At 34.0% G+C, this 26,016-nt stretch overlaps 6 protein-coding genes across 11 annotated transcripts; 4 read left to right on the forward strand and 2 right to left on the reverse strand.

Annotated features, from left to right (window-relative positions):
- The first annotated feature begins 1,973 nt into the window (after nt 1-1,973).
- On the forward strand, nt 1,974-4,612 carry LOC18607360 (GATA transcription factor 26-like). The gene is made up of 5 exons (XM_088803955.1): nt 1,974-2,013; nt 2,834-3,130; nt 3,341-3,680; nt 4,129-4,189; nt 4,300-4,612. The coding sequence occupies exons 1-4, from the start codon at nt 1,974-1,976 to the stop codon at nt 4,166-4,168; spliced, it is 717 nt and encodes a 238-aa protein (XP_088660081.1). The 3' UTR covers nt 4,169-4,189; nt 4,300-4,612.
- Nucleotides 4,613-5,803: 1,191 nt separating this feature from the next.
- LOC18607361 (peroxidase superfamily protein) lies at nt 5,804-7,769 on the forward strand. Its single transcript, XM_018116356.2, has 4 exons — nt 5,804-6,139; nt 6,278-6,460; nt 6,586-6,748; nt 7,175-7,769. Exons 1-4 carry the CDS (start codon nt 5,927-5,929, stop codon nt 7,585-7,587), a joined length of 972 nt encoding a protein of 323 aa, XP_017971845.2. The 5' UTR covers nt 5,804-5,926; the 3' UTR covers nt 7,588-7,769.
- Nucleotides 7,770-7,977: 208 nt separating this feature from the next.
- On the reverse strand, nt 7,978-9,714 carry EMB3101 (Tetratricopeptide repeat (TPR)-like superfamily protein). Its single transcript, XM_007041480.3, has one exon. The coding sequence runs from the start codon at nt 9,567-9,569 to the stop codon at nt 8,067-8,069; it is 1,503 nt and encodes a 500-aa protein (XP_007041542.1). The 5' UTR covers nt 9,570-9,714; the 3' UTR covers nt 7,978-8,066.
- Nucleotides 9,715-10,211: 497 nt separating this feature from the next.
- On the reverse strand, nt 10,212-14,454 carry LOC18607363 (serine/arginine-rich splicing factor SR34A-like). 5 transcript variants are annotated; one of them, XM_018116587.2, is made up of 14 exons: nt 14,295-14,422; nt 13,426-13,684; nt 13,167-13,280; nt 12,518-12,583; nt 12,356-12,430; nt 12,179-12,290; nt 12,010-12,056; nt 11,872-11,929; nt 11,670-11,719; nt 11,517-11,573; nt 11,096-11,175; nt 10,882-10,926; nt 10,741-10,774; nt 10,212-10,520 (listed from the first exon to the last, which is right to left on the reverse strand). In XM_018116587.2, the coding sequence occupies exons 3-13, from the start codon at nt 13,251-13,253 to the stop codon at nt 10,747-10,749; spliced, it is 705 nt and encodes a 234-aa protein (XP_017972076.2). In that variant the 5' UTR covers nt 13,254-13,280; nt 13,426-13,684; nt 14,295-14,422; the 3' UTR covers nt 10,212-10,520; nt 10,741-10,746. The 5 variants fall into 5 exon arrangements, with proteins under 5 accessions (XP_017972076.2, XP_017972077.2, XP_007041549.3 ...); XM_018116588.2 differs by having other exon boundaries at nt 14,289-14,422; XM_007041487.3 differs by lacking the exon at nt 13,426-13,684 and having other exon boundaries at nt 12,010-12,029; nt 14,295-14,454.
- Nucleotides 14,455-16,990: 2,536 nt separating this feature from the next.
- LOC18607364 (Lung seven transmembrane receptor family protein) lies at nt 16,991-20,417 on the forward strand. The gene is made up of 5 exons (XM_007041491.3): nt 16,991-17,338; nt 17,926-18,862; nt 19,014-19,109; nt 19,306-19,442; nt 19,756-20,417. The coding sequence occupies exons 1-5, from the start codon at nt 17,121-17,123 to the stop codon at nt 19,922-19,924; spliced, it is 1,557 nt and encodes a 518-aa protein (XP_007041553.3). The 5' UTR covers nt 16,991-17,120; the 3' UTR covers nt 19,925-20,417.
- Nucleotides 20,418-21,538: 1,121 nt separating this feature from the next.
- Nucleotides 21,539-25,221, forward strand: PYM (partner of Y14-MAGO). 2 transcript variants are annotated; one of them, XM_018114486.2, is made up of 5 exons: nt 21,539-21,899; nt 22,439-22,555; nt 23,388-23,633; nt 24,587-24,711; nt 24,840-24,980. In XM_018114486.2, coding segments are annotated over exons 1-5 (681 nt in total). In that variant the 5' UTR covers nt 21,539-21,707; the 3' UTR covers nt 24,841-24,980. The 2 variants fall into 2 exon arrangements, with proteins under 2 accessions (XP_017969975.1, XP_007041554.1); XM_007041492.3 differs by lacking the exon at nt 24,587-24,711 and having other exon boundaries at nt 21,544-21,899; nt 24,840-25,221.
- Nucleotides 25,222-26,016: the final 795 nt, after the last annotated feature.

Consider the following 26,016-nt stretch of genomic DNA (forward strand, 5'->3'; position numbering starts at 1 on the left):
CGAAACCCGAAACTAATTATTAACGACAAGTATACATGTATTCATATATAGTTCAAAACACACGAATTTGTATTTGATTTACTGTCAGTGTATCAATTTTAACTAAATCATACCAATTTTATAATTCTCTTGCAACTCTCAAATCAAAATAAAGTAAAACACACTAAATCTATAGTTTTAGGTTGAATTTGATCATGGCTTGAAATCCAAAACTCGAAACTAATTATCAATGACGAATATGAATGTATTCATATATAGTTCAAAGCATACGGATTTATATTTGATATATTGTCAGTATATGAATTTTATACACTATCAGCGAATCAAATATTATCATATCGTTAATAAATAAAATAAAATTTTGAGAATCTTAAAAAAATAAATATGTATAATTTTAAAAATGTTTATTTTATAAAACTTAATTTTGAATTTTTACTTTATAATTTTATGAAGTGATACTTTGTGGCTAAGCAACCACGTATATCGTCAAAAATCGTAAGGCTCTTATATTTTTGGTATTAATTCTTTTTTTTTCTTTTGCAAGATAATAATGATAGTGACTCACAACATAAATGTATGAGCTGCGACATGATTCTTGTATAATTAAATGGCTAGACTCAATTTGGAAAGGAATTTAATTAGTAGAATAAATTTGTTGGTACTTAATTAATTAGAATTAATGATTAGGGGTGAAAAAACAAGTGTCTATTCTTCAACTTGCCAGTTGCCATGCATTCAATATTTAATTTGGTATTAAGAAGAGGCAGTTATCCCTATCAAATTGCATACGAAACTCTTAACCTTGGCTACCTGCTTCTCAAGAATTTTCTGGCAGAAATCTAACATATATGAATCATGGATTTTCATATATAATTAACCATAACTACTTGCTTTTTAACTCACGTGTATCGTGAAACTAATTAGTGTACTAATCAGATGGTCACGCACCATGAAAGCTTACAGCTTGATTTACATCTTTTTTATTTTTTATCATTTTATGTTAATTCTTGTCTTTTGACAAACACGTTAAGCATTTTATGACCTAGAATGATATAATTGGTTATTTAATATATCCCTTTTATATAAAAAAAAACTAATTAGTTTTTATAATTGGAAAAATTATTGTCCAAATTAATGAGAAAGAAAAGAATTTGAATGATTAGTATAGAGGATGATATGTGACAAGACAATTTTTCCCAAAGACAAAATGAGATAAGGATGCATTTATTTCAACATCTTCTCCACTTTGTGCCTGGCCAACACATCTTTGGTTGGTGGTATCAGCATTTTCTTAGTTGGAAAAATAAATTTCTTTCTCTAACAACTTTTGTCACTTGCTAGATTTTCCTTCAAACCATAACCAAAATTTCTCCTACACCCATTGACAGATGCTTTATAAGCCTAAACCCAAGGCCCCAAATAGGTTAAACTTCTCTTCTTCTTCTCCTTCTCTTCAAAAGAAGCAAGGGGGTGTCTCATAAATGAGGTGAAATTGTGGCATTTACCACAAATATATAAAGCAATTAATGGAGATTAAACCTAATTGGTAAATTTTCTGTGTACACACACAAAAAAGAAAAAAAAGAAAGGAAAATTACACATTCTAGACATAATTAGTGGAACCCACAGGAGATTGCATTTATTTGGATTCTACCACTTTTGCTAAGTGAAAGAGAAAGGGAAGAAGAATGGTAGTGTTAAGTTTTGGAGAGATGGAAATATAAATTACAGAAAAAGATAAGAAAAATCAGAAAATTATTTGAGAATATTTTGAAGTAAGATCATTTCCAAGTAAGTCTCTTTCTATGCTTAAATGGATTTTTTTCCTCTCTCTCTTTCCAAGTTCTTGCTTTACCCATCTTTTCTCTATTTACAGCTTACCAAAGTGTTCATTTGGTGTGTGTGTGTGTGTGTACATAGGATTTGTAATCTTTTCATTGTTTTTTCCTTTGGATGATTGACTTCACAGGTAAATGAAAAAACATGGACCTTGTTTCCACTGTGGGACTGAGAGTGAGTTTCTCCTCTTTTTTTCACTTTGTTCCTATCACATCTATGTTGTTGTGGCCATTAATGAGAACCAAACTCCTTTCTATGATTTTCGGTGTATATTCACACAAAGGCTTAATCCCTTCCCATCATCACAGATAAGAATATTCAAATATAGTCCTGCCTGGTCAAGATATACAAGATTGATGACTGATTAACAATTCTTTGGCACATGGTATAGTGGGAAAATTGAATTGGTTATCCCTATATTTTGTGCCAAAACCATAGAATTTCTGTCAATCATATATGAAATGATGGGAAAAAATCGGAAAATTTTAGTTATTTTTAAACTCTTTTACGCGCGTAAATTTAAATTATTTACAATGTATGTATTAGTATACTGTTTATGGTAATACTTATGTAACTTTAATTTTTTATCAAAATTATTATTATTATATCTGTCGTTAAAATAAACAACAAGTATGTATATATTACATATATATACGTGTCAGAATGTCATAAATAAAACCAAAGAGAAAGATGAAGATATGAAGAATTAAAAATCAAATCTCACCTTTATGTAAAATTTTTATGCAAATTTTCACACACCTTCTCACTTGATTGAACACTATAGGTGACTTTCTTCGTTTTTTTTAACGAGTTAAGTACTTGTTTGGGCACAAACAACCACTATCAATCTTGCATGGCATGAAGAGATAGATCTATATAGGTGGGTGAAATGCATATAAACTTTTGTTGATAAACTAAAAGAAAATAGACATAACTTGATTAATTGGTTTTGATCATTTTCCACATCTTTTGCTTGCTGATAACTGGAATTCAGGCACACCACTTTGGCGAAATGGACCACCTGAGAAGCCTGTATTATGCAATGCATGTGGATCAAGGTACAGGCTAGGAAAACCCCTTGAAAACTATACTCCCAAGAGTGTTATTGTTCTCAGAAAGAAGAAGAGACGAAGAGCTGTACCAAAGGCAATGGTTACTCAACAGAATACTATTGTGGCAAGCAGTGCCGGCTATGCATCTAACCTGCAACGTTATGCAAGTTCAGAGTCTTCAACATCACATGATCAGAATCTTCTCCATATGAACCAACAGAATGGAGCTGAGATTCCAGGTTAATGATTCACATTTTCTTTATCTTCAACTTCAACTTATATTTACACGGACTCTTCACTTACCTATAATAAACTCGTATCCGTGTTCTGCTTTAAAGTTAATATAAACAATTTTCATAAACACAACGTATCCATGTCCGACACCTTATCTGAATCCATGTAACACATCAGTTTCAACTAATTAAATATATACAATATGTTGTTTGCAGTTGAGAATTGGGAAAGTTTATGGGGTTCTCAAGTTCCTTCAAGAAGCAGGTCACCAGTGCTGTACAGTAGGGTTACATCAATCAAAAAGCTTCAAATGGACCTTCACAACATTCTAAGGGACGAAGGTCCTTTCATTGCATCTGAAGGCCCGGAGGATGTGCTCATTTATAATGATAACATCAACAAGCTGCAAATTCCTTCTACTGAAATTGGTCTTGGAAGCATTCTTCTCAAATTTCCTGCTACTGATTGTCAAGAGCAGGAAATTGAGCCAGCCTCTTCTAGCACATGTGGCAAGCCTTCTGCCTTGAATGATGTACAAATAGCTTCTCCATCTCTGTGAGTAGCAACCCTTTTTATAATCATGTTCACTGTTTTGACCAACTTCCATTATGACTTCTCTCAAGAAATATAAGCTAAAATTGATGAGTTTTTGAAGCTGCTGCATGCTATTCTCCATAAAATTTAGGACTTATTAGTTCAAATGGAGGCAACTAGCTAAAAGAAAGAAACTATATGTCTTGGATTTTTCTTCTTTAGAAGAATATATATGTTTTTGTCGCCTGTTTATTTCTTTAAATAGAAAATATATTACACAATATTTTTTACTTAATTTAACAATTGTGTTATTTATCTTTATTAAAAAATTTAAGATTTAAAGTTCAAAATTTTGCCCGACGTTGATTTTCTCATGCATAGTATACAATAAAAAAACATAACAATTGAAATATAACCTTAATTTTTTTCAATTTTGTGTTGTCTCTATTCTATAAAACTTTGTATCCAGGGCAAATGCATGCAGTGATGGTGTTGATGATGGCATATAAAATAAAAATTCTCCAACAAAGGTACTGAGGATTGATTTCTCTTCCCTTTTGAATTCCTCACAGTCAATCTTGTTGTGATTATATGAAATTGATTTCCATGGTTCTTAGTTCCACTGTACTTTGCTCATCAGGAACATGATCGAGGAGCTTCAGCGACAATGGGGGCAGCCGACGGCTGATCAATCATTTGTGTAGTTGAAACAAAGCAAAGGTCCCTCGAGAAAAACCAATTAATAGCTTGTCCTGCAACATGCTCAACTGATCTGTCTGATTTATGAACAAAAGGGATTCATCTATGTGTATGTCGCTATAAAGGCTTTAATTGTTTGATAATGCCTCCACCTCATTGTTAGAGATAGACCTAATTGTTTGATAATGCCTCCACCTCATTGTTAGAGATAGACCTAGTTGTTTGATATTTTATATTTGATCATAACAATTTACAATCACATGTGCCATAGGGTCCCTAAGTGTGTTGTATGTTTTGGAAAATCCATCTTTCAATATAATAAAATCTTTAATTTCCTTCTATTGTTGTTCACAACAGTTCGAAAATTTTTAAATTTAAAATGTGAGTGAAAAATATTAATAATTATTTGTATTTTTTATTTAAAAAATCAGGTTCGAATCCTTTTTATTATAAATTAAAAAAATATGAATAAAGTGTAAATTACTCCCCTCTCTCCCACCAAAAAAAGTAGAGTGTTCCAAATTAAACCAAGCATGATTTTGATTTGAGTGACTTGGGTTTTAAGGTACTCATTGCAAAAAGCAAAGAAGGCTTAAAGTATTGGGCCCGAAGTGGAAATTAGAGGGGTGGTGGACGCATTTATACTGAGTGGTTGTGGAAGATATTAGCACTTAATTTTAAAACTTATTTGACTATGACCCGAGACATAATTATTTTCATTCCAATATATATATATATATATATATATATATATTATAATTGTGTTATTTTTCTCGACTGTATATGTCTACATGTTTGTGCTTTATTTTGTAGGTAATTTAAGCTTATTTCTATGAAAATTTGGTTGTCACCTTATCAATTATAAAAATAACGATAATTGGACAATAAAATATGTGTCAAATTTTTAAAATGGATATCTAAATCCAATTGACAATAGATAAAAAGTTCTTTATTATATTTAATCTCCGTAATATTTTTCATGATCATTTTAATATCCTTTTTCAAGCGTAAAAATAATAGATCTATCACGTAGTGTGAATCAACAAAATAAAAGACTTACGAATGGAGTTGATACACATAACAATATCTAACCCCTAAAACTTTAACTAAAAAATTAAGCTAATTAAGGCAAGCACATGTAGTATCTATAACATATTTGTACAGATGAAAATTGAAAGTGAAAAAAAAAATTAAACTATAAAAATGTAATTCTATATTAATATAAGTCTGACTTTTGTTGTAAAAAATTTTTTAAAAATTAATCATGTAAAATATATTTTGAGATCTTCAAGGTTAAAATTAAAAAAAATTACCAAAAACAAAGAGAGAGGCAAAAGTACTAGTAGTAGTAGTGTAAATTAAGTAGAGAAATGACAAACCACATGCAATTTTTGGGCTGACAGTTGACACATTGGCTTCTTATCCGAGAAGCTGTCAACAGCTTAAGAACTGCTGACCAATTCCGCCGCTTACTTAAATTCCTCTTCCTTCTTGTTCAGAGCCACTGTATTTTCTCTTCTTCTTCTTCTTCTTCTTCTTCTCGAGAACATTGTTTTATTGTTGTTATTATGAACATGAAAATAATGGCTCTCGTTTTCCTTCTACTACTGTTTGCATCTTTCATTGGGATTTCTCAAGGCCAACTCACAGTGGGTTTCTATTCAAACACATGCCCAGATGCTGAGTCCATTGTCTCTGGGGTTGTTCGGAATGCTGCTCAGTCTAACTCCAACATTCCTCCAGTCTTGCTCAGGCTCCACTTCCATGACTGCTTTGTTAAGGTCTTCAATTTCTCTCTCTCTCTCTCTCTCTCTCTCTCTCTCTCTCTCTATGTTGTTTATTCATTTCAATGTTAAAATTATGAAATGATTCCAAGGTTGCTGATTCTGAATGGAACTATATATGTATATTATCATCAGGGCTGTGATGGCTCAATTCTGATAGACAATGGTCCAAATGCTGAGAGACATGCATTTGGTCACCAGGGAGTTGGAGGCTTCGAAGTGATAGATCAAGCCAAAGCTCAGCTTGAAGCTACGTGTCCAGGAGTGGTTTCTTGTGCAGATATAGTCGCCTTAGCAGCTCGAGATGCTATAGCTTTGGTATATACATACTTGGTTTGCTTCATTGATATATATATACAGACGCATCCTTTCTTTTTCTTTCTGATTTTGATCCTTTCCTCTCATGTTTAGTTATTGTTTCTATGTTTATTATGAGGATATAGGCAAATGGACCATCCTATGAGGTTCCAACAGGCCGTAGAGATGGAACGGTTTCGGATGTTTCTCTGGCGGATAACATGCCAGATGTTAGCAATTCAATCCGGCAACTCAAGGATACGTTTCTTCAGAAAGGACTTTCAGAGAAAGACCTTGTACTTCTCAGTGGTAAATCACCTCACTCTCTCTCTCTCTCTCTCTCTCTCTCTCTCTCTCTCTCTCTCTCTCTCTCTCTCTCTCTCATGCATGTTTGGTGATACCAAGGTTGGTAGGACTTCAAGTGATATGACTTGGTAAATGGTTTGTACGTGAAAATTCGTGATAACACATAAATACGGATGAAACTGATTAGCATTAATACATGAGAAAAGCTGCCAAGGTCCTGCAAACTAAGCAGATAAGCTGCCGTTTCAAGCTTCTTTAAGACAGATTCCTGAACCATAAAGTCTTTCTAGCTTATGATAGGCTTCAGTTACGTTCGGCACTTTGTTGAATGTGCCAAAATTAAATAATCTACAATTTTGAATGATGGTCCTCCACTTGCGAGCATCTAATGCTAAGTCTACTCTTTTTACTATTCCAATGTAAATGCAGCTGCACATACAATCGGAACCACAGCATGTTTTTTCATGACCGACCGGCTTTACAATTTCTCCCCTGCTAGAGGGTCAGATCCTTCAATCAACCCTGACTTTTTACTGGAGCTGCAATCGATATGCCCCCAGAATGGAGACGTGAATGTAAGACTACCAATTGATCGGGGAAGTGAGCAAACATTTGACAAACATATTCTGGAGAACATCAGGAATGGCTTTGCAGTGCTGGAATCTGATGCCAAGCTATACGACGACGAAACGACTAGGATTGTAGTTGACTCCTATTTGAATCCAATCTTGGGAACATCTTTCGAAGCAGATTTTGTTGAATCCATAGTGAAGATGGGCCAGATTGATGTCAAAACAGGGTCCAATGGAGAAATCAGGAGTGTTTGTTCAGCTTTCAATTGAATTATTAGACTACAGATAATTTATCTGATATCATGCAATTGGTTAATTACTTAGCAATAAGATGCATTAATGTGCGTAGATTGGTTGAACACGAAGCTAGTGCTTTACCAGTTACAAGTGAAATTTCTTTGTAAACTGTACGGTTCTTGAAGTTGAAAGTGAAAAAGTGTTGTCATTTGTCACGGGTGAAACTCCAAATATATTCACATGTTGCTACTGTCGGTTCAGATATGATGCCATGCCCAAGCATGATGGTCTCATGCAAAGCACAGTGATGAATTTCGAGAAGATAATGCCATTTTTAATACCCTAATGTTGTCTTATTTGCTTTGCTTTTTGTTCCTTTTGAAATGAATGAGCATTCGGTTGATCAGAGAGAGAAGAGACAGAGACAATAATTCCTGACGAATTTATTTCCACACAAAGCCAAGTTGTTGCTGAACTTTTTGCCCAAATTCATTGTTCCATACAAATTGTAATTACTGGGTCAAAATGCCCTCAAAGCAAGCATCGATGTCACTCCTTTTACAACAAACAGATGCAACCAATGAGTTCCATAGAGAAAAATGTGGCACCATGCCCTGACTAACCATCTCTTCCAACCACATCACAGCTTCATATTGCCTACCTACTGAACAAAGCCCCCTTACAAGAATATTGTAAGTTTCTGCACCAGGCCAATGTGATTTGATCACCATCTCCTCCAACACCCGACTTGCTTCAACAAATTTACCATCTTTACACAACCCATCAACTAGAATGCTGTAAGTTTGCTTGTCAGCTGCACAACCAACCTGCTTGGCCATCTTCTTCAAGTACCCAACAGCCAATGCTGAATCCCCTGCATCACAGAGGCATTTCAAGACAATATTGTACAACCTAACACTTGGAACACAAGTTCCCTCTTTTATATCCTCTTCAATTACCTTGACTGCTTCACTAACTCCCCCTTTCTTACTCAAAGCTTCTGCCTTTGCCTCATACATCAACAATGATGGCCAAAACCCTTTCTTACGCATTTCATCAAGCACTGTCTCAGCCTCATCAACTCTACCTTCATTGTAAAGATCAATAGCCATTGCACTATAACTACCCATATTAGGAACTCCTCCTCTTATCAAAGCTTCAGTAATCAAACGTTTGGTAGCTTCTGAATCTTCCCCATTCGCACATCTACTTAAATCAATCTGGTGTCGACGGCTCTTAGGAGCCTTCAAACCCTTCCTCAAAATCTTACCAAGAAGTTCCAGAGCTTCCTCAACCTTGCCATTATCACACAAAGCATACAATAAAATCCTATAAATCACTATATCTTCACCACTACCCTTTTGGGAAATCCTCCAAAACATTGAATATAGCAAGTGGGTAGCTTCATTTAACCTCCCATCATCAGATAAACCCTTCATTAAAATCCTATAACTTTCCCTATCCGGATAACAACCTTGAAAATCCATTTCTTGAAAAATATTCAAAGCAAGATCAGATTTTTTAAACTGACAAAGCCCTTCCATCAACAAATTCAAAGATTTCACCCTGGATTTCACTTCCAGCCTCCAAGAATTCTCCAAAAAAAGCTGATAAGCCGCTTTGAAATCAGACTCTTTCACCATGATTCCCAAAAGGGTAGTAAAAGATTGAGTAAAATTGATACAATTGAATTGAGGAATGCTGTTAAAAAGATCTACAGCCTCATTTACCATTCCAGCACTCGCAAAAGTTCTGATAACTCCAGCAAAAGTTGAATCTTTGCACTCACAAGAATCTTCTTTCATTTGATCAATCACTTGTGTCATCTCGGAGAGTCGACCGGAGTTTCCCAGAATGTCAATCATGGTGGTGTAAACGGGACCGTTGTGGCGGTAATTGGGGTACTTTTGTTGGGCTTGATTGAAGATTTGAAGAGCTGTTAACGGGTTCTTTTGGGTTCTTATAATTTGAGCGAGATGTGTCGGAGTTAAAACTCTTGGCCATCTTATGCTCATCGCCACCTCAACTCTCCTCAAGCTTGATTTGCTGTGCAGAGCTTTCAAATTTCAGTTCTATGTCAGTGACGAATTTGACCGAACAGCTGGCGATATACGTTAATCAAGTGATTATCCAGAAACCATCCAGGGGAGAATCAATGGAGTTTGCCGGTAGGAGAATCCAACAGAAACGTTACTAACCAGATTCCGCCCGAAAGATTAGACATCCCATGCCATCGGAGAGTGTTTTGTCGTGCCAGGTCACACTGCTTCCTGAAACAAATAATTTTGGCGGGACCCAAAACCTTAACTACCAGCTTCCTTGTTCAGACCATGGATAAATTCGGTATTCCCAAGGTTAGATATGATATAAACATTCATTTTTTATTCATATGATAAAATATTTTATTTTATGTATTCAATATATTCAGTATTCATAGATTTCGATATAAATATTTTATTTTAAAAATATTCAATATTCATCAAATTCGATATAAATATACATTTTTTATCCATATAAATCATTATTCATAAATATTTACGAATATTTTGAAATATCTGTGACAAAAAGTCAAGAATTTTGTTGAATATCAAAAATATATACTAAAATATTAAAGAAATTCAAAAAAAAATTATCTATAATTTGGAACGCTTGGTACATATATCTAATATTTATATAGATTACTGCAAATAAAGATAATAAGAGCTCAATAGCACATCTTTTGATCGTTCGAGCATACTTCAATGCGAGAAAAAGTACAAAAAGGGTAGGTCCTTTATGCAACATTACAAGCAAGCAGCACTACCGAAAGCAGTAATGAATCGAATAAGCTGGTACTACAGCATACACAAGAAAGATATTGAGCTAATCTTCACTACCATATGCACCAAAACATTCATAAATGCTTCGAAGTATCTAATCCTGATCAGAAGGCACTTCAGCTGACGTTGACCGCTGTGCAAACATTACTGTCATAGCAATAAAACCCGAATAAGAAAACCGCTAAAACAAGAATTTCATCATGGTATTTTCCTACTGACAAAGATCATGTATCCAATTTTCTTCTGAACATGCATCATCAAAGCAAACTGAAGATTAAACAAACCGGTATCCTCAGGTTGGTTTTACTTTGATTTCAAGTCATTTTACCGGTGGTCACTTGCAAAAGTAGTAGTACCAAGAACTTACCTGCAGTCAGTTCGACCTTGACCTTGACCTTGATCTGCATATGGATAAGCAAAAAATACAAAAAACAAAAATAAGCACCAAGGAGAGGAAAAGGACTGGTTAACTAAAAGAATATATATACCGAACTTCATATGTACATACCTGGATAATCTGGCAGGTGAGGGTGACCTCGATTTTGATACAGACCTGGTAAAGATAAAGAATCAGTCTAACCATGACAAAGAAGATAGCCAAAAGCATGAAGGTTGTGGCTGTGCACATGTGAGAGAATGAGTGTGTGGGTGTTTTTTGTTTGTCTATCTATCTCAGCATGTGTGTATATGAGAGAGAGCAAAGAGAAACACAACCACCGAACCTCCTATTGCTTCTTGGACTCCCACTTCGACTTCTACTTCGGCTTCGACCCCCACGCGGACTACCCTCATAGCATTTCACCTGAAATTATGATTGCAACACAATGTAATTATTAAAGAGAAAAGAAAAAGGATTAATGAAATGCCCTCAACCTCAATGAAGAAAGGGCTTTCTTTTGTATCAAAGACAAATTTATTCATGTAGCACCACCAACAACAGACACCCCACCTCCAAAAAACCATTACATTTTCAAGTGAAACCACTATAATATGGCCACAGTAACTTGTATACAAGACAACTTCAGAAGAGAGACATCACATATTTCCTTCGTCAGTCAAAACCTTAAAACATGGACAGAAAATGTTTAAGAAAGCCCATAAACCACATAACTTTTCCAAACCCAAAAAAGGAAAAAGGATTACTCTGATATAAGCCCTTGCAAAAGGATTTCGAAATTCAGAATCATCAAGTTTCCTGATCTGTGCAAGAGGAAATCAAGAGCAAGGTAAGTAAAATAATCAAGAAGCACAAGCCACAAACAAATCAAATCAATAGAATAATTCCAATTAACTTACTGCATATTTCATGTCATCATAATTGGTGTAGTCCACAATACCCATTGCTCCTACAAGAGGAAGAACTATAGCTTAACAAATGGAGAAATCCAACAAATATAAAATGAAATGCAAATGAAACAGATAGGTATGATAGATGTAACATGAAAATAGTGAGTGAACCTAAATAGATCCCAAAAGAAAACCTAATTAGATCTCATACCATCACCATCCCTATAAACTTCTGTAAAGCATACATCTCCAGCCTTACGCATGTGATCCTGAAATAAACCCACTGATTATAAGTTTTTCACATTCACATGCGAAGAAACTTAATGTAGAAGAAGTTGGAAAACATTACCTTCAGATCTTGCCATGAAGCTGAAGAAGGCAATCCACGAACAACAACTAAATAATTGTAAATGAAAACGTCAACATGATACAAGGAAATATACAACCAGACCAAGATTATAGTAAACAGAAAGACTGAAACAGAAACTTGAATTTCAAAAAGTGTACATAACTTTCACCTCGAAACTCAGACCGATGTGAAGTACCAAATCGTCCTCTACCACCACTGCCACCACTACCACCATATCCACGTCGAGAAGATTGCCCTCTACCACCGTGGGCTAGTTCAACCTGATTCAAGGGTAAGATAAGACACCACCTAGAGATTAATAATGCACTGGTTAAAAGTCAGTTACCCGGATACGACACCCATCAAAATTATAGCCATCTCGACCCTTAATTGCGTCTTCAGCATCCAAAGGGTCCTCAAACTGCAAATAAGAATAACTTAGAAATAGGCAGTAAAACAAGCTACGAAGAAATTGCTCAAAAAGTATGTCTTCATGTAATGTTTATACCTCCACGAAACAGTAACCAGGAGGGCGGGGAGGAAGCTTCAATTCAATATCCAAAACACGTCCATACTGTAGCCATAAAAGTCATATTAGAAGTGCCAGCAGTTGAAAGATGGAAAAAAAAAAGAAACTAGTAGAACCCTTCAAGTGCTGCATAAGAATCAGCTTTGCAAACAGTAATTCAAGGTCCTTCAATCGCACAAGTTGGATTGAACAAGAGGGATTGAGAAGAACAATCTGAATCAAGAAGAATATAAAGCAGACAGAGTAGCTGCTGGGTATGAGACAAAGGAAAGCATTCCAAAACTCAGTGTGGGAATCATACATTATGCCCATCTATGGGCACAAAAAACTGAAAAATACAGCTTTGCTTTCCCAGAACAAATTTAATTCTTGGAGAAGATAAATGATGAAGTGAATAACAGTTCACATAAATTACTCTTACATGTCTTAGTAAAACGTTTCTAGAAGCTTTAAAAATCATGAAAAAGATTAAAAGCATCAAAGGCCATCTCCAGAAGACTAATTCAAGCAGCCAAGATCAAACAAGAAGCAACTGACCAGAATTATCAAAATCAGCATACAGTATTCTCATTTCTTTTCTTCTTCTTTAGACATATACAAAATAAAGAAAAGTCTGCATGACATAAACCTTGTAGAATAGATCTTCAATCTCCCACTCTTTGATATCTAGCGGTAGGTTACCAACATATATGGTGCGGGAAGAACGACCAGCCATTTGTTGATGCGCAGTGGGCACAATTCACTGCAGACAAAAAGTGGAAAAGAAAATTAATCCTTTTTGACAAGTCACAATTTGCAATTACAATTTTCACCAGAATTTCTTTACTATTGCTCAAGATCATTAAGATAATAGGCAATAAAAGCAAAGCCAATTATGTGAAGCAGACCAAGAGCAACTCTTGAAGTGGTGCTCCACAGGCTCCATCACTCATGTGCTCCTAGATGCACCAGAGCTATTATTAAATAGATAACAAATTTGAACTCCTCATCCTTTCCTTGACATTTGCAGAGGGATAGCAATCTTCTCAGAGTGATCAAGAACCTCCATTTACCAAAATACCCATAAATCCAATATGACTCCTTTGTCCCCATTTCTACATCCTTATGTATATTCCCAAAGCTCCTATGTGTTGAAGCTCCTTTCATCTATCATACAGAAAGTGTTTGAGTTATGAACTGTGATATGAGATTGATAAGATATTTATATGCATTCTCAAGGTTTTTTTTATATGTGTATTGACAATTACTTGGATCAGGGAAACAATTAATACGTTCCAAAATCTCTTACTCTTTACTATGTTCGCAAATGGGATTGATTTAGAGTTCTCAAAAAGCTGCGGAGGCCCACCCGCCCAAAGAAGATAGATAGAAGTTCATTTTAGCAAATTCTAACTCTCATACCCAAGAGACCCACAGCCAAAACTTGATGCAACCAAGAAGCCCACGAAATGGGCAACAATCTAATAACAAAAACAACATGCCCAGCAAACTATCCGGCAATGAGGCTTACTTACATAACCTAAAAGAAATCCATTCCTAAACTAGTAGTTTTTACCTTTACCCTCCATTGGAGAGTCCATGCCAAGGGTTCAACTCCATTCTCCCCCAGCCTTGTCAAAATGTACCCAAACCAAAGGGGAAAAAAGCACAGATACAAACCCAAAAAAGCGCGAAGATAAATTGAAAAGATAGAATATAACGAACAAGAAAACTGATAGATCCTAGATAGTAGATACAAGTGAGCTCATACCAGTACCTGAAGGCTAGGGACTACGACGATCGGAAGCGTAACAAAGGTGGAGAGCGCCAGATCGATGTTGTGAAAACTGAGGTGAACCGAACCAAAAATTTAATGAGGTGATGGCTTGTTCTAAAGCGGATAATAATAAAGGAGGGAAGAGGTTAAAGGGCATTTTCGGTCATTTTGGCCAATATTTTCCCACTCGGATTCTGCCACATCGCTTTTGTTTCCTTATAAACATTTTCATTCCTGTATTAATACGTGGCGATAACCCGCTTTTTGGTAAATGAAATGGGTTAATTACTTTGTCCAATATTTTATTGCTTTTTTTTAGATTTAAAATATAGGACTTAAATATTAAAAAAGTTTTTGAATTTATTTTACTTTACCTGAAAAAAGATTTTATTCTTTTACATTTTTTTAATTTGTATTTATACACATATTCAATTATAATAAAAATTTAATAATCTTCGAACACATTATTTTCTTTACACGACATATAACATAAAAAATATCATTGTTTATATTAATTAAGATATGAATACGCCATGTGTCATCAAGATAAAAAATATCAATTAATATTAATTATCGTAATTATTATTTTTGATAAAAATTAAAATCTTTATATGGATATAAATTAAAATATACGAGATTTTTTTAATATCATAAAAAATTAAATATCTTTTCGCATAAAAGTGAAATATTTCAAGATTTTTTAATATTTAAACCTAAATAGAGTAACAATATTTTGTTGAGAAAAAAATGTGTTTCCATAATTAAGAGATTTTGTTATATTGATTCTTGAATTATTAAGATTGTTTATCGTATTAAACAAGTAAGTTTAAGTAAGAGTATAATTAAATTGAAAATTCGGTGATAAAATTGATTTTTTACTAAATAAATTAATAAGCAACTTAATGATTAGATTTAAATTTCATATTAAGTGAAATCCGAACATAATTACATTAATTTCAGTGTGACAATCTATTTATCTATATAGTTATTACACATATATGTGAAATTAATTAAATGCATAACAACTCAACCCATATATAAAATGTACTAAAATTATACTTATTAATGAATCAGTCAAATTGGAATATCTACACTAAAATGAGAATGAATTGTAAGTAAAAATTTCAAAATTGACAATTTAATGCACCCTATTGTGAATGATATGTTTTCCACGTCCATTAAGCTATTGAGATATTCAATGGTAAAAAATAATAATAAACATAGGGCAAAAGCATCAAGTCATTTAGGTTTTATGTGATTTCAACTAAAGTAATTTCAATTATAGCAATTCATCTAAAAGAAAAATAAATACTATTTAATAATATTAATTTTAGCTAATAAGCTTATAAAGCCATAAATTATTATACCACTAAAGAGGCCAAAAAAAAAAAAAGGGTTAATAAACTATGTTTATTTATATAAACATAGTTTTATGTACAAAAAGAAAAGCTAATACTAACTACATCGTCATTACTAGAGGTAAGTAAAACGGACTGAATCAAATTAAATTTGAATAAAAAAGTTTGGATTAGTACATTTAGTGCATTAGTTCAAAATTTTTGATTTTATCAAATTGTTCATTTGATTCTCGATTCTAAAAATTTTTGATTGAACCGACTGAAAAATCGAACTTAACTTTATATATTATATATATATATATATATGTTAAATTTAAAGTTGTTGATCTTATTAATGTTAAATGTTATGATTTATGTATGTTTAATTAATTTTGTTATTTATATTTAAATTATTTATATATTTTATAATTATAGATAAATTTATAAATTTCAATAATATAATTTACAAAAGATAAAAGTAATAAAATTTCGAATCATTTAATTCATAAAATTGATCAAACTAATTTGATCTTTGATTCTTTTGGTCCTCTTTTTAAGTTTGACTGGTTCTGTTGGTTTTCCCAAAAAAAGTTAATCCATTTGATCAACGGTCCTGATAGATTGAACTGACCAAACGGATCAATTGCTCTTCCCTAATCATTCCAGCATCATATTTAAATTTGATTTGATTAATCTTTTTATTTTTGTATTTTTTATTGTATGGCTTTATTTTTTATTTAATTTTAAAAATTTTAATTATAGTATACAAAAAATTAAAAACTAAAAACATTAATGAAATATAAATGCAATAATTTCACATCATAAAATAAAAAATTTAATGAAGTTAATGAAGATATAAAATTAAAAGATAAATGACAGTAATATAGTTTAAAACAATAAACTTGTTTTATGAGATTTAAAATTTAACTTTTAATCATTTTGTTTTATTTCTTTATATTTATATTTAACACTATTAAAAAAATATTAACGAAGAAGGGCAGATGATAATTAAGTATTAAATTTTAAATCGGTAAATTTGGTTTCTTCTCAAATCATAAAGTGTTTTTTTTTTTTAAATTTAGTTCAACATTAAATAATACTCATACTATACTACTTATAGTAAAATAAATTTAATTGAACTTAATAAAAAATAAAATTTTATTTAAATATTTTTAATAATTTAGAAAATTTTTAATTATTATATTTTTTAATAAATTAATAAATATTTATTTGAAACAAAATTAATAAAAATTTTAAACACCATATATATAATATATTAAAAAAATGAAAAACTTAAATGAGCACGGCCACACCGACGTGCTTCTTGGGCGCGTAAGTGTACTTACCACTCACCGACAGTAACGTTGTGCTTGCTTTGCTTAACCATTGCTTCATTCTCACTCACTCTTCTCCCTCAAATTCGCCGATCTACTCTCTCTCTCTCTCTCCTTCTCATCAGGAGCTAAGACTAAGCCCCCAATTCCTCGCCATGGGTTCCGCATTGCAAATAGCCAACAAAAACATCGGCGTTTTAATCTTTCTTCTATTATCAACCGCTTTAACGACGACCGACGCTTCAATCCACATCTACCAGAACCAACTCTTCAATGAAGTCGGCAATGCTTATCTTCTTCCCGGCGGTAGCGAAGGACTCGCTGCCTCTCTATCATCCGACAACTCCGTCACCGATGGCCGCTCTTTTATTCGGTAAAGAAACATTTCTCTTATTAATAACGTGAATCGTTTGCTTCTTACGTGTTCAAGTCGTTTCCATGTTTATGCTCAAGTTTTGGAGGAAGAATGTGATTGTGTTATCGATTTTGGATTAGATCTGTTAGAAAGTCGTTAAGATTTTGCTTATCGCGTTTACAGATTTATTATCTAAGCCACGCATGCTTAGTTGTATCTATGAGGATTGATGGAAGATGCATTATTGCTCTCCTTGGAATTTTCTCGCCCAGAGAAGGATTGATGGGATCAATGGCTAGTCATTTTCTAATTTGTTTTTTGAAAATGAAGAAACGTAGTTTTCAATTTTATTTTTCTACTTATAATTGCATCTTGAAGTGCAAATGATTATCTGAGCAGATCCAAGATTTTTGTGCTATTATCATTTGTTAAAATATATAATTAATGCTTCTCAAGGCCGTGGTTAATTGTTTGAGCTTTTCAGAATTATATGTAGCCATAGATGTAAACAATTATGTATATGCATAAGTAAAATGGGCATTGTGGTGCTGAATTAAGCATTTCCATTTTCAAAATTTGATGTCTTACATGTAATTTTTATATAGATTTGAGAATATCACATTCTGGAGGACCCAGGATACTGCAGATGAGCATTCCGACATGGAACATAGTACCGGGTTGATACAAGCCGTGATTTTTGAGGCTGCTGATCGAAATAATATTGGTGGTTCAGCTTATGGTGGACAGAGGTCAATTTGTTGCACCCCTGATCTTGCTAAGCTTGAAGGTTGCAAGCAAGGTGAAGTCATTAGGATACCTTCTGCAACAGACATTAACTGGCCGATTGTTTTAAACATACAGTTCGGTGGAAACTACTTATCAACAAGTATGGAAAATGCAGAGGTTCCCATCACGAAAACTGGGATGTATAATTTATTTTTTATAGCATGCGATCTGAAGCTCAAGGGAACAGTAATGAGTGGGAAGACGGTGTGGAAGAATCCTGATGGTTATTTACCTGGGAGAATGGCTCCATTGATGAAGTTCTATGTGTACATGGCAATTGCCTATTTGTTGCTTAGTGCCATTTGGTTCTCCCAGTACATGAGATTCTGGAAAGATATCCTGCAACTTCAGCACTGCATCACTGCTGTCATTGGTCTGGGTTTGTTTGAAATGATATTGTGGTATCTGGATTATGCAAATTTTAACAATACAGGAATGAGGCCTGTTGTAATTACAACTTGGGTTGTGACAGTTGGAGCTATAAGAAAAACACTTTCTCGACTACTCATACTTTCTGTTTCAATGGGTTATGGTGTTGTACGCCCAACTTTAGGTGGTATTACCTCAAAGGTGCTTCTTCTCGGAATAACTTATTTTTTGGCATCTGAATTACTGGACATTACCGAGTATGTAGGGACCATCAATGACATATCAGGAAGAGCAAGACTCTTCTTAGTCCTTCCTGATGCATTCCTGGATGCATTTTTGATATTGTGGATTTTTACATCTCTTTCAAAAACACTGGAGCAATTACAGGTATTTTAAAATTTTCTTTTTCAGCTTTAATGGTCAATGACCTTAAGTTTTTTTCATTGCAATAACTGTGCTTATTCTTCATCATGATTTCATTTCACAATTTTGCTTTCATACTGTATGAATTTCAGTGACTGACATTATTTTCATCCAGGCAAAGAGAATATCAGTAAAGTTGGACCTCTATAGGAAATTCTCAAACGCATTAGCTGTGGCAGTGATTGCTTCAGTCGCATGGATAACTTATGAGGTATGATTTTGTCAAGATTTTGGTTTCTTTCTTGGTTGGCGTTTGCATGCTATATTTCATGAATAAATGACAAATATTAGTAAAATTTGTTAAATATTGCTGGAAAGACAATTATTTATTGTGAAAAACTATTTGTAGCCCTTAGTAAGATTCCCATGGTTCAATTTATCATAGATCCAATATGTTGCTACTACAGGTATACTTCAAAGCAACGGATCCTTTCAACGAGAGGTGGCAGAGTGCTTGGATCATCACAGCTTTCTGGGACATTCTTTCATTTGTACTACTCTGTGTTATTTGCTACCTTTGGGCTCCATCTCAAAGCTCCCAGCGGTGCGTTTTTATTCTTGTGGAAGTTTTTAATGAGTCAATAGGATTGTTCCGTAACCTTTCTCCTCTCTTTTCAACTTAAAAATGCTTTGAGGACTTACCGTTTTAGTTCGAATCTGCAATCACATAGTTGGGAATCTTCCCCTGTAGATATGTTGTCATGACTATATATATATATATATTTTGTGTGTGTGTGGGGGGGGGGGGGGGGGGGGGGTGGGGGTTGTTGTAGTGATGTACGTATCTCATAGCTTTCATTTGCTGTAGTTTTGCCACTTCTTGTGCTAACATATTGAATACTGCTAACTGCCCTCAGGTATGCATACTCAGAAGATGTGGGAGAGGAATTTGATGATGAAGAAGCTCAATCTTTAACTAGGGGACAGTCTGATGGGGATGTCAGTTTAGTCAAGCAGGAGAGGAAGAATGGAAGTGCTGGTGTCTCTGATGAGGAAGATGACTCAGAAGAGGATAAGAGGGAGTAAAGCCTCTTGGTGGAACATGCTCTTTAATCAACCTTGTTCAGCAGTGCCAAACCACCTCAACCAGAGCCCGTGGGGCAACAATTCTTTGAAATAGCATGCAAAGGGAACAAATCCAATACCGAAAATTGATCTTGCTTTCTTCTGCTGTGGATAGACAGCCTGGTAGATTTTCTTTCGTCTATTTTGTCCATATATTGTAGTATTCTTTAATTGTACATGAGAAAAAGGGGGTCGCAAATGCGCAAATGGGTGCATAGCGTAGAGAATAAAACAGGTATCGGAATGGCATTATCCAATCTCTCTGATATCCGGCTGCATGAGATCAGGTGTTGTGACCATCATGATGTTTCTTCTTTGTAGTAATATTAGGTTTTGTGTGATGTGAAATTTTTGTTTACATGATTCAGAGATGGGTCCATTGCCATATTTCATTTTGGGTGTTTAGACAGGGGCAACTTGATTTATCAAGAAAGATTTCTTATGTTTTCCTCTAGTTGTTATGGTCTGATATGCTTTAAAAGTTTTTTGACAAATTCTCTCATTTCATAATTTTTCCTTTTGCTGCTACGCCTCATGGTGTTGTAATTTGATGATGCAAATCAAAGGATGTAATTGAAGCCTTTATTTATTGTAGTGGTTTTTTTTTTATTAATTGAGTGAAGGAGGTTCGAATTTTGCTTTTTAGGTACGAAATTATACATTAACTAATGAGTCAAATGTCAAATGCTCTGGTGTTTTATTTATTGGTTAAATGACAATATTTGCAATATTTTGTTAACATAATAAAATGCACTTTTGATTGCTAACACCCAAACAATTTAGTTAAATTATGTAGATTCATTTATGCGAACAATTATATTAAAATGAAATTTACCAAAGAGGAAAACCTTTCAAAATTTTAGGTAAACTCAAATTCATAATTTGATTTTTGATTAATTTTAATTTAATAATAAATTGTGTTAAATTATATTAAATTTTGTAGAAAAATAGTTGAATTAGTACTTAGAACTATTTGTCAAAAAGTAATTTATCCATAATTGGATAATTAAGATCCTAGTCAAGTTCAATTATTATACTTATTACGCGAAGTTTTTTATTTCATAAAAGAGAAAGATTCACTTTAAAATGAACCTAATTCGATTTTTGATATACTTATAAAGAGGAGGGATTCAACTTGATTCGAGCCTATACTTGGCTTTTCATATCTTTAATAAAAGGTTTCACATTAGTAAAAATTTGAGTAAGTTTTGATTTTACTTGTTACATACTCACACTTTTAAATTAAAACACATGCTTATTAAGTGAAAAAAATTAAAAATTCATCTCATCTAATATTACTAATAACATAAAATTTTAAATTAAATTGCACAAACATCTAATTTTATTTTTGATTCGCCTCAAATTGTATTTTTTTTTTCTCTTGTATCATCTACTTTTTTTGTTTTCAATTTCCATTTTATACCGATGACCATCGCATAGGATTGTATCTCTCACAGTTGAAGTCAAAGAAGAAAAGTTAAAGGGGCAGAAGTTAAAATACCTTAACTATAGGGGAGCAAAAATGGAATTATAACATCTGCATTTAAGGTATCCAAAAACAAAAAAAAAATTTCCATAAAAAAACGTTTATTTTCTTTTTTTTTTTAGATTCCTATACCCTTTTTGTCTGATAGGATGGTGAATCCAGTTTGATTGATTTCTCGAACTGATGCAGTAATTCTGCTAAATCACAGTCCCAGGGATCAAAGGAAAGCTATCCATTAATTTCAAGAAGGGTTAATCGATGGCAAGCAACAATGGAGGGGGTGAAGAGCAATTGACGAAGATGGCGGAATTGAGCAAAACCCTAAAAGAAGGTGAAAGGATTCTAGCGCCCACCCGGAGACCCGACGGAACCCTCCGCAAACCCATTCGGATTCGGGCCGGGTATGTTCCCCAAGAGGAAGTCGCCATTTACCAGTCCAAAGGTGCCCTGGTATGTCACATGTCGATGTATGTATGTAATGTATGCGTCCATTTGCATGTAGTTTTCATCTTTTCGCTTGTTCTTGTAATTCGAATGCTGTGGAAGAGAGAGGGATGGCATTCGATTTTTATTTTTGATGTGTATGCCATTGTTTTTATCCATGGTTTATATGCATGTACGTGCGTATGGTGGATGCTGTATGTTTCAGTGTTTCTATTCGGTGTTTGTGTCTATCTACATAGTTATGTTTGGTTGTCGAGGATGTGGGCAATTTGGCTATGGCTTTGTGGTTGAGTTTTGAGGCTGCAAATTTCATGTTAAAGTAACTTAATTGTCGATAAAGTTTTGATGAATGAGAAGAATACCTTCAATTCTGTCCCACTCAGCTAAATTGAGTAGAGACTTTGGTCTGTGGGGTTATTGGATTCGAAGTTTTATTTCGTGGCAATATCTCTTGCAAAATGTTGTCATTTTTTTTTTCAGAAAGGAAAAAGAGAAAAGAAGAACAGGAAGAGTGGCATTGATCTTTGTTTTAATCTGTGATGCAGTGGAAAAAGGAGATGGCATCACAAGTGGGGCCTCCAGGTTATGATCCAGCTATGGATACAAAACCCAAAACCAAGTCAGCAAAGAGAAATGAAAGAAAGAAGGAGAAACGGCTACAGGTATGAAGCTTGTTGCTGTTATCTAGCATGAATTTCCATTTAATGGTTTTCGCAATTTTGGCTTATTTCTTTTTCTGCTAGGGATCATTCAACTGTTTCATAAGAGAAATGATTTCATTTCTTTTCCTTTCCATGAAACTTCAGTTGGCAAAGTATTTGGATATATTTGTCAGCCTTATGGTTTTATTACTGATTTTCCTTTGTCTTTGTTACTTTCTCTTATCCTTAGGCCATGGCCCATTTCAAGCCTCCATGGATGGTCATTCTTTTCTTGCATGGTTCTTGCAACATTGCAAAGGGACAGTATAATATAGTTTCTTTTGTCTTCAGTCAATGCCCTTTCTTCTGTGAATGATCAAAAAATCCATGGAAACAGACCAGAACATCTTTAGTGTGTATGAAAGCAAGCTTTAGTAAACACGTTTTCTATGGCTTTGTGATGGCATATATGGTCTGCCAACAGCTCTGCAGCATTTTAGATCTCTTGCAACGGACTCTGTACTTCTTTATCTCTATTTTACCTTTTTTGCTTTGTTATTAAAAATTATTATAAAAAAAAAAGATTAAAACTTGTTATTTGTGCTGTGGTTTAGATATTCACTCTTGCTCAATAGCTGTGCAACAACTTTATTTGTGCCAGCTACAAAATTATAGAAGAGCATATCTGCTACATTAGGTAGTTAATAGACTAAACTGATTGGCTTTGGATATGAGCTTAATGTCTCTATTAATGTGGTAAGATACAAATATCTAGTCTTGACATTGTTCTAGACATTAAGCCAACAAGATTCTGTATATCAATACTTAGCATTTCATTTACTACTTATGGCAGGCTGCTCTTGAAAAGGGTAAGAACTTGGAAGCAGAGGCGGATGATGAGATTAAAAAGGAAGATGTGCCTGAGGAAGATTCAGATCATGGATCCGAATCTGTTAAATCATTGACATCTCAGATGACTGAGCTTGCAGTTTCTGAAAATCCTGTTCCAACCTCCCCTCCTTCCAACTCAGTGCAGGCCTCAGATGCTGATGCACCAGTTCAAGATCTTGATAAAAAAATTCGAGCTCTTAAAAAGAAGGTATAATTCATTACTCCTTTGTATTAACATGTAAACAATAGCAGTTATAATTTGTCCAGCATTTTAGGACATCTTAACAAACTCTTGAAGAAGGAAAATGTTCGCTTTGTCATCTCTACATTAAAACCCTTTATCTAAAATCAAACTCATCCTTTATGCTCGGGAGACAGAAGACGTGTCACTAACAAATGCAATCATCAAGTAATCATCTCTGATGGGCAGAGAGCAAATTAAATAATATTTACCAAGTAAAGAGAACTGAATAAGGAAAAAGATATATTAAATTTTGAATCATTCAAATCAATAAAATGTTTACTTTCTGTTTAGTAAATTGACCTCATATGCCTTTCCACGTGCATGTGAATCTGTGCACATTTGGTTGGTATAACCATATGCTCTGGACAGCTCTACCGCTGCTTGTCCAGAGTTTGAAAAAAGTTCTAAAGACAAGTGTGAAAATATGCTACCCTAAAGGCCAAAACTCATCCACACTGCTAAAAGAATTCTATGCTACTTTATAATTGTCTAATGCGAGATTATTGTTGTCCCTGTTGTGTATAGCTTATCCCCTTTCTTGGGCTGTGAGTGTAATAAAAGTTGCTGCTAACAAATTTACTTCTGGGTGCACATCCTTCCCACTTGTTCTCTTGCTTCGGGTCTCCATATTCCAATACATCTTGACTCCTGTTTGTTCTTTCTTCCATCTTTGAGTCAGTTGCTTTCCCCTGAAGAGGCTTAAAATAAGTTTCTGGTTTTTGTGCATGGGTGCATAGGTGTTTGAATATGTGTCTAAGAGAGGCTTGTTTGCAGCAAATATGTATTATGATTAATTTCATGTAACTTTTCTTGCACATAATTGAGGACTATAGAAGACATCAAGGTTACAACTGAATATTTGATTGACAACAAGGTTCGTGTTATAATTCATTACTAATAGAAGTTTCAACTTCAAGTTGTTGCTTAATATGTTCGAGGACTTTGAGGGACTTCAGCATGGAATTACTTCTTTATTTCAGTACTGGCAACGGCAAGTTATAGTTTACATTGGTGTCCTTCCCATTGCTTCGATGGTGGCATGGTGATTTTATACTTTTTCAGAGAGAACTTGTTTTAAATTTGACATGCTTTCAATTCCTAAAGCATCAAGTGTATAAAGGTTTTAGTGTTTTGTTTTTGGCTCACCTGAATATTGGTTTGCATATGTAGATTCGATTAACAGAAGCTCAGCAGCAGAAAACTCCACAGCAAGATATGAAGCCAGAACAGCTAGAAAAGTTGGCAAAACTGGAAGGTTGGCGTCAGGAGCTAAAGCTTTTGGAGGATAAAAAGGCTGAATTGGCAGCATTGTGAGTTTGGGTTTCTGTCTCTGTGAAGAAACTATGTAGTTTCCATTTACAATTTGATGGAGATGCAAAAACTGCATTGTGGAACAGAGGTGAATCTATTGAGATTTTGTTCTGAAAACGGCGTGTGAATTTGCATTTGATGCATATGACCATGTTTAATTAGTACTCGTTCCCCTGCCTTTGCACATGAATGATAATGCACATCAATGATTTACAACTAATACATTGCCAATTTCGCTTCAGTGGCTTTATTAGCATAATTTGCCTAGCATTCTCATTATGCCACCAACGTTATAGTGGCAAACCTGCATCTGAATTGTTGGCTTGCAGTTGCAGATTGTTTGACTCATTTGGATTAGCAGTGATTCAAACACCATATAACATTTATTATTGATCATTTTCACCATTGCCTGTGCAATGGTTGTGAGCAAAAAAACAGTTACAAAGTCATGGGAATGATTACTGCTAGGGATCTTTTTATCGAAAATTCAGATAATTCTAAAAAATGTGGGACGCCCATGGCTGTAAAAGCAATATAGGTGCAGGCCGAGAACAAAATTCCCATGGTTCCCCTTTCACAATGTGACTATGAGTAGTAAATAATGGTTGCTCATGCTCTGATCAAATTCGCACTTCATCTGCAATGGAGGGATATGCTAAAGAGTGAAAAACTCTTTTACTTTGACGATGAAGATTACATTAACCTTGCTTATGATGCCAAATTCTGGAGTATAAATCACCTGTTAATTTTTTTTTCTTCCATTTTTTAAATTGTTTATTTGAGTACGACGAGATATTCAGGTGGTCGATTTATCACGTGACAAAACCGTGAAACTCAATAAATCAAAATAAATAATACTTTACCTGTGATGTGATCGAGAAAAAATGATGTACATCTCGCCCCATTATTATTGTTCCCATTATGAGTTTATGCTTTCTTTTTTCCCATAAAAAAAAAAAGAGTTTCCATGAATTTGGATTAAGAAATTTTTCTACCAAGGGACACAGAAAAAATTTAATCACATGATTAGTTCCAG

This window comes from Theobroma cacao, chromosome 2 (assembly GCF_053813885.1).
Source record: "Theobroma cacao isolate CCN51 chromosome 2, ASM5381388v1, whole genome shotgun sequence".
Classification (NCBI taxonomy): Eukaryota; Viridiplantae; Streptophyta; class Magnoliopsida; order Malvales; family Malvaceae; genus Theobroma; species Theobroma cacao.

Bases quoted from the DNA above. Each gene is read 5' to 3' on its own strand.
- LOC18607360 (XM_088803955.1), top strand. From the start codon at position 1,974: ATGAAAAAACATGGACCTTGTTTCCACTGTGGGACTGAGA. The intron at 2,014-2,833 runs GTGAGTTTCTCC...ACTGGAATTCAG, and splicing joins TTTCCACTGTGGGACTGAGA to GCACACCACTTTGGCGAAAT. The intron at 3,681-4,128 runs GTGAGTAGCAAC...CTTTGTATCCAG, and splicing joins CAAATAGCTTCTCCATCTCT to GGCAAATGCATGCAGTGATG.
- LOC18607361 (XM_018116356.2), top strand. From the start codon at position 5,927: ATGAACATGAAAATAATGGCTCTCGTTTTCCTTCTACTACTGTTTGCA. The intron at 6,140-6,277 runs GTCTTCAATTTC...TATTATCATCAG, and splicing joins TCCATGACTGCTTTGTTAAG to GGCTGTGATGGCTCAATTCT. The intron at 6,749-7,174 runs GTAAATCACCTC...ATGTAAATGCAG, and splicing joins AGACCTTGTACTTCTCAGTG to CTGCACATACAATCGGAACC.
- EMB3101 (XM_007041480.3), bottom strand. From the start codon at position 9,569: ATGAGCATAAGATGGCCAAGAGTTTTAACTCCGACACATCTCGCTCAA.
- LOC18607363 (XM_007041484.3), bottom strand. From the start codon at position 13,253: ATGGCTGGTCGTTCTTCCCGCACCATATATGTTGGTAACCTACCGCTA. The intron at 11,574-11,669 runs GTAAGTTAATTG...CCTCTTGCACAG, and splicing joins ATGATGACATGAAATATGCA to ATCAGGAAACTTGATGATTC. The intron at 10,775-10,881 runs GTATGTACATAT...ATCCATATGCAG, and splicing joins TCACCTGCCAGATTATCCAG to ATCAAGGTCAAGGTCAAGGT.
- LOC18607364 (XM_007041491.3), top strand. From the start codon at position 17,121: ATGGGTTCCGCATTGCAAATAGCCAACAAAAACATCGGCGTTTTAATC. The intron at 18,863-19,013 runs GTATTTTAAAAT...ATTTTCATCCAG, and splicing joins AAACACTGGAGCAATTACAG to GCAAAGAGAATATCAGTAAA. The intron at 19,443-19,755 runs GTGCGTTTTTAT...AACTGCCCTCAG, and splicing joins CCATCTCAAAGCTCCCAGCG to GTATGCATACTCAGAAGATG.
- PYM (XM_007041492.3), top strand. From the start codon at position 21,708: ATGGCAAGCAACAATGGAGGGGGTGAAGAGCAATTGACGAAGATGGCG. The intron at 21,900-22,438 runs GTATGTCACATG...TCTGTGATGCAG, and splicing joins ACCAGTCCAAAGGTGCCCTG to TGGAAAAAGGAGATGGCATC. The intron at 23,634-24,839 runs GTATAATTCATT...TTGCATATGTAG, and splicing joins TTCGAGCTCTTAAAAAGAAG to ATTCGATTAACAGAAGCTCA.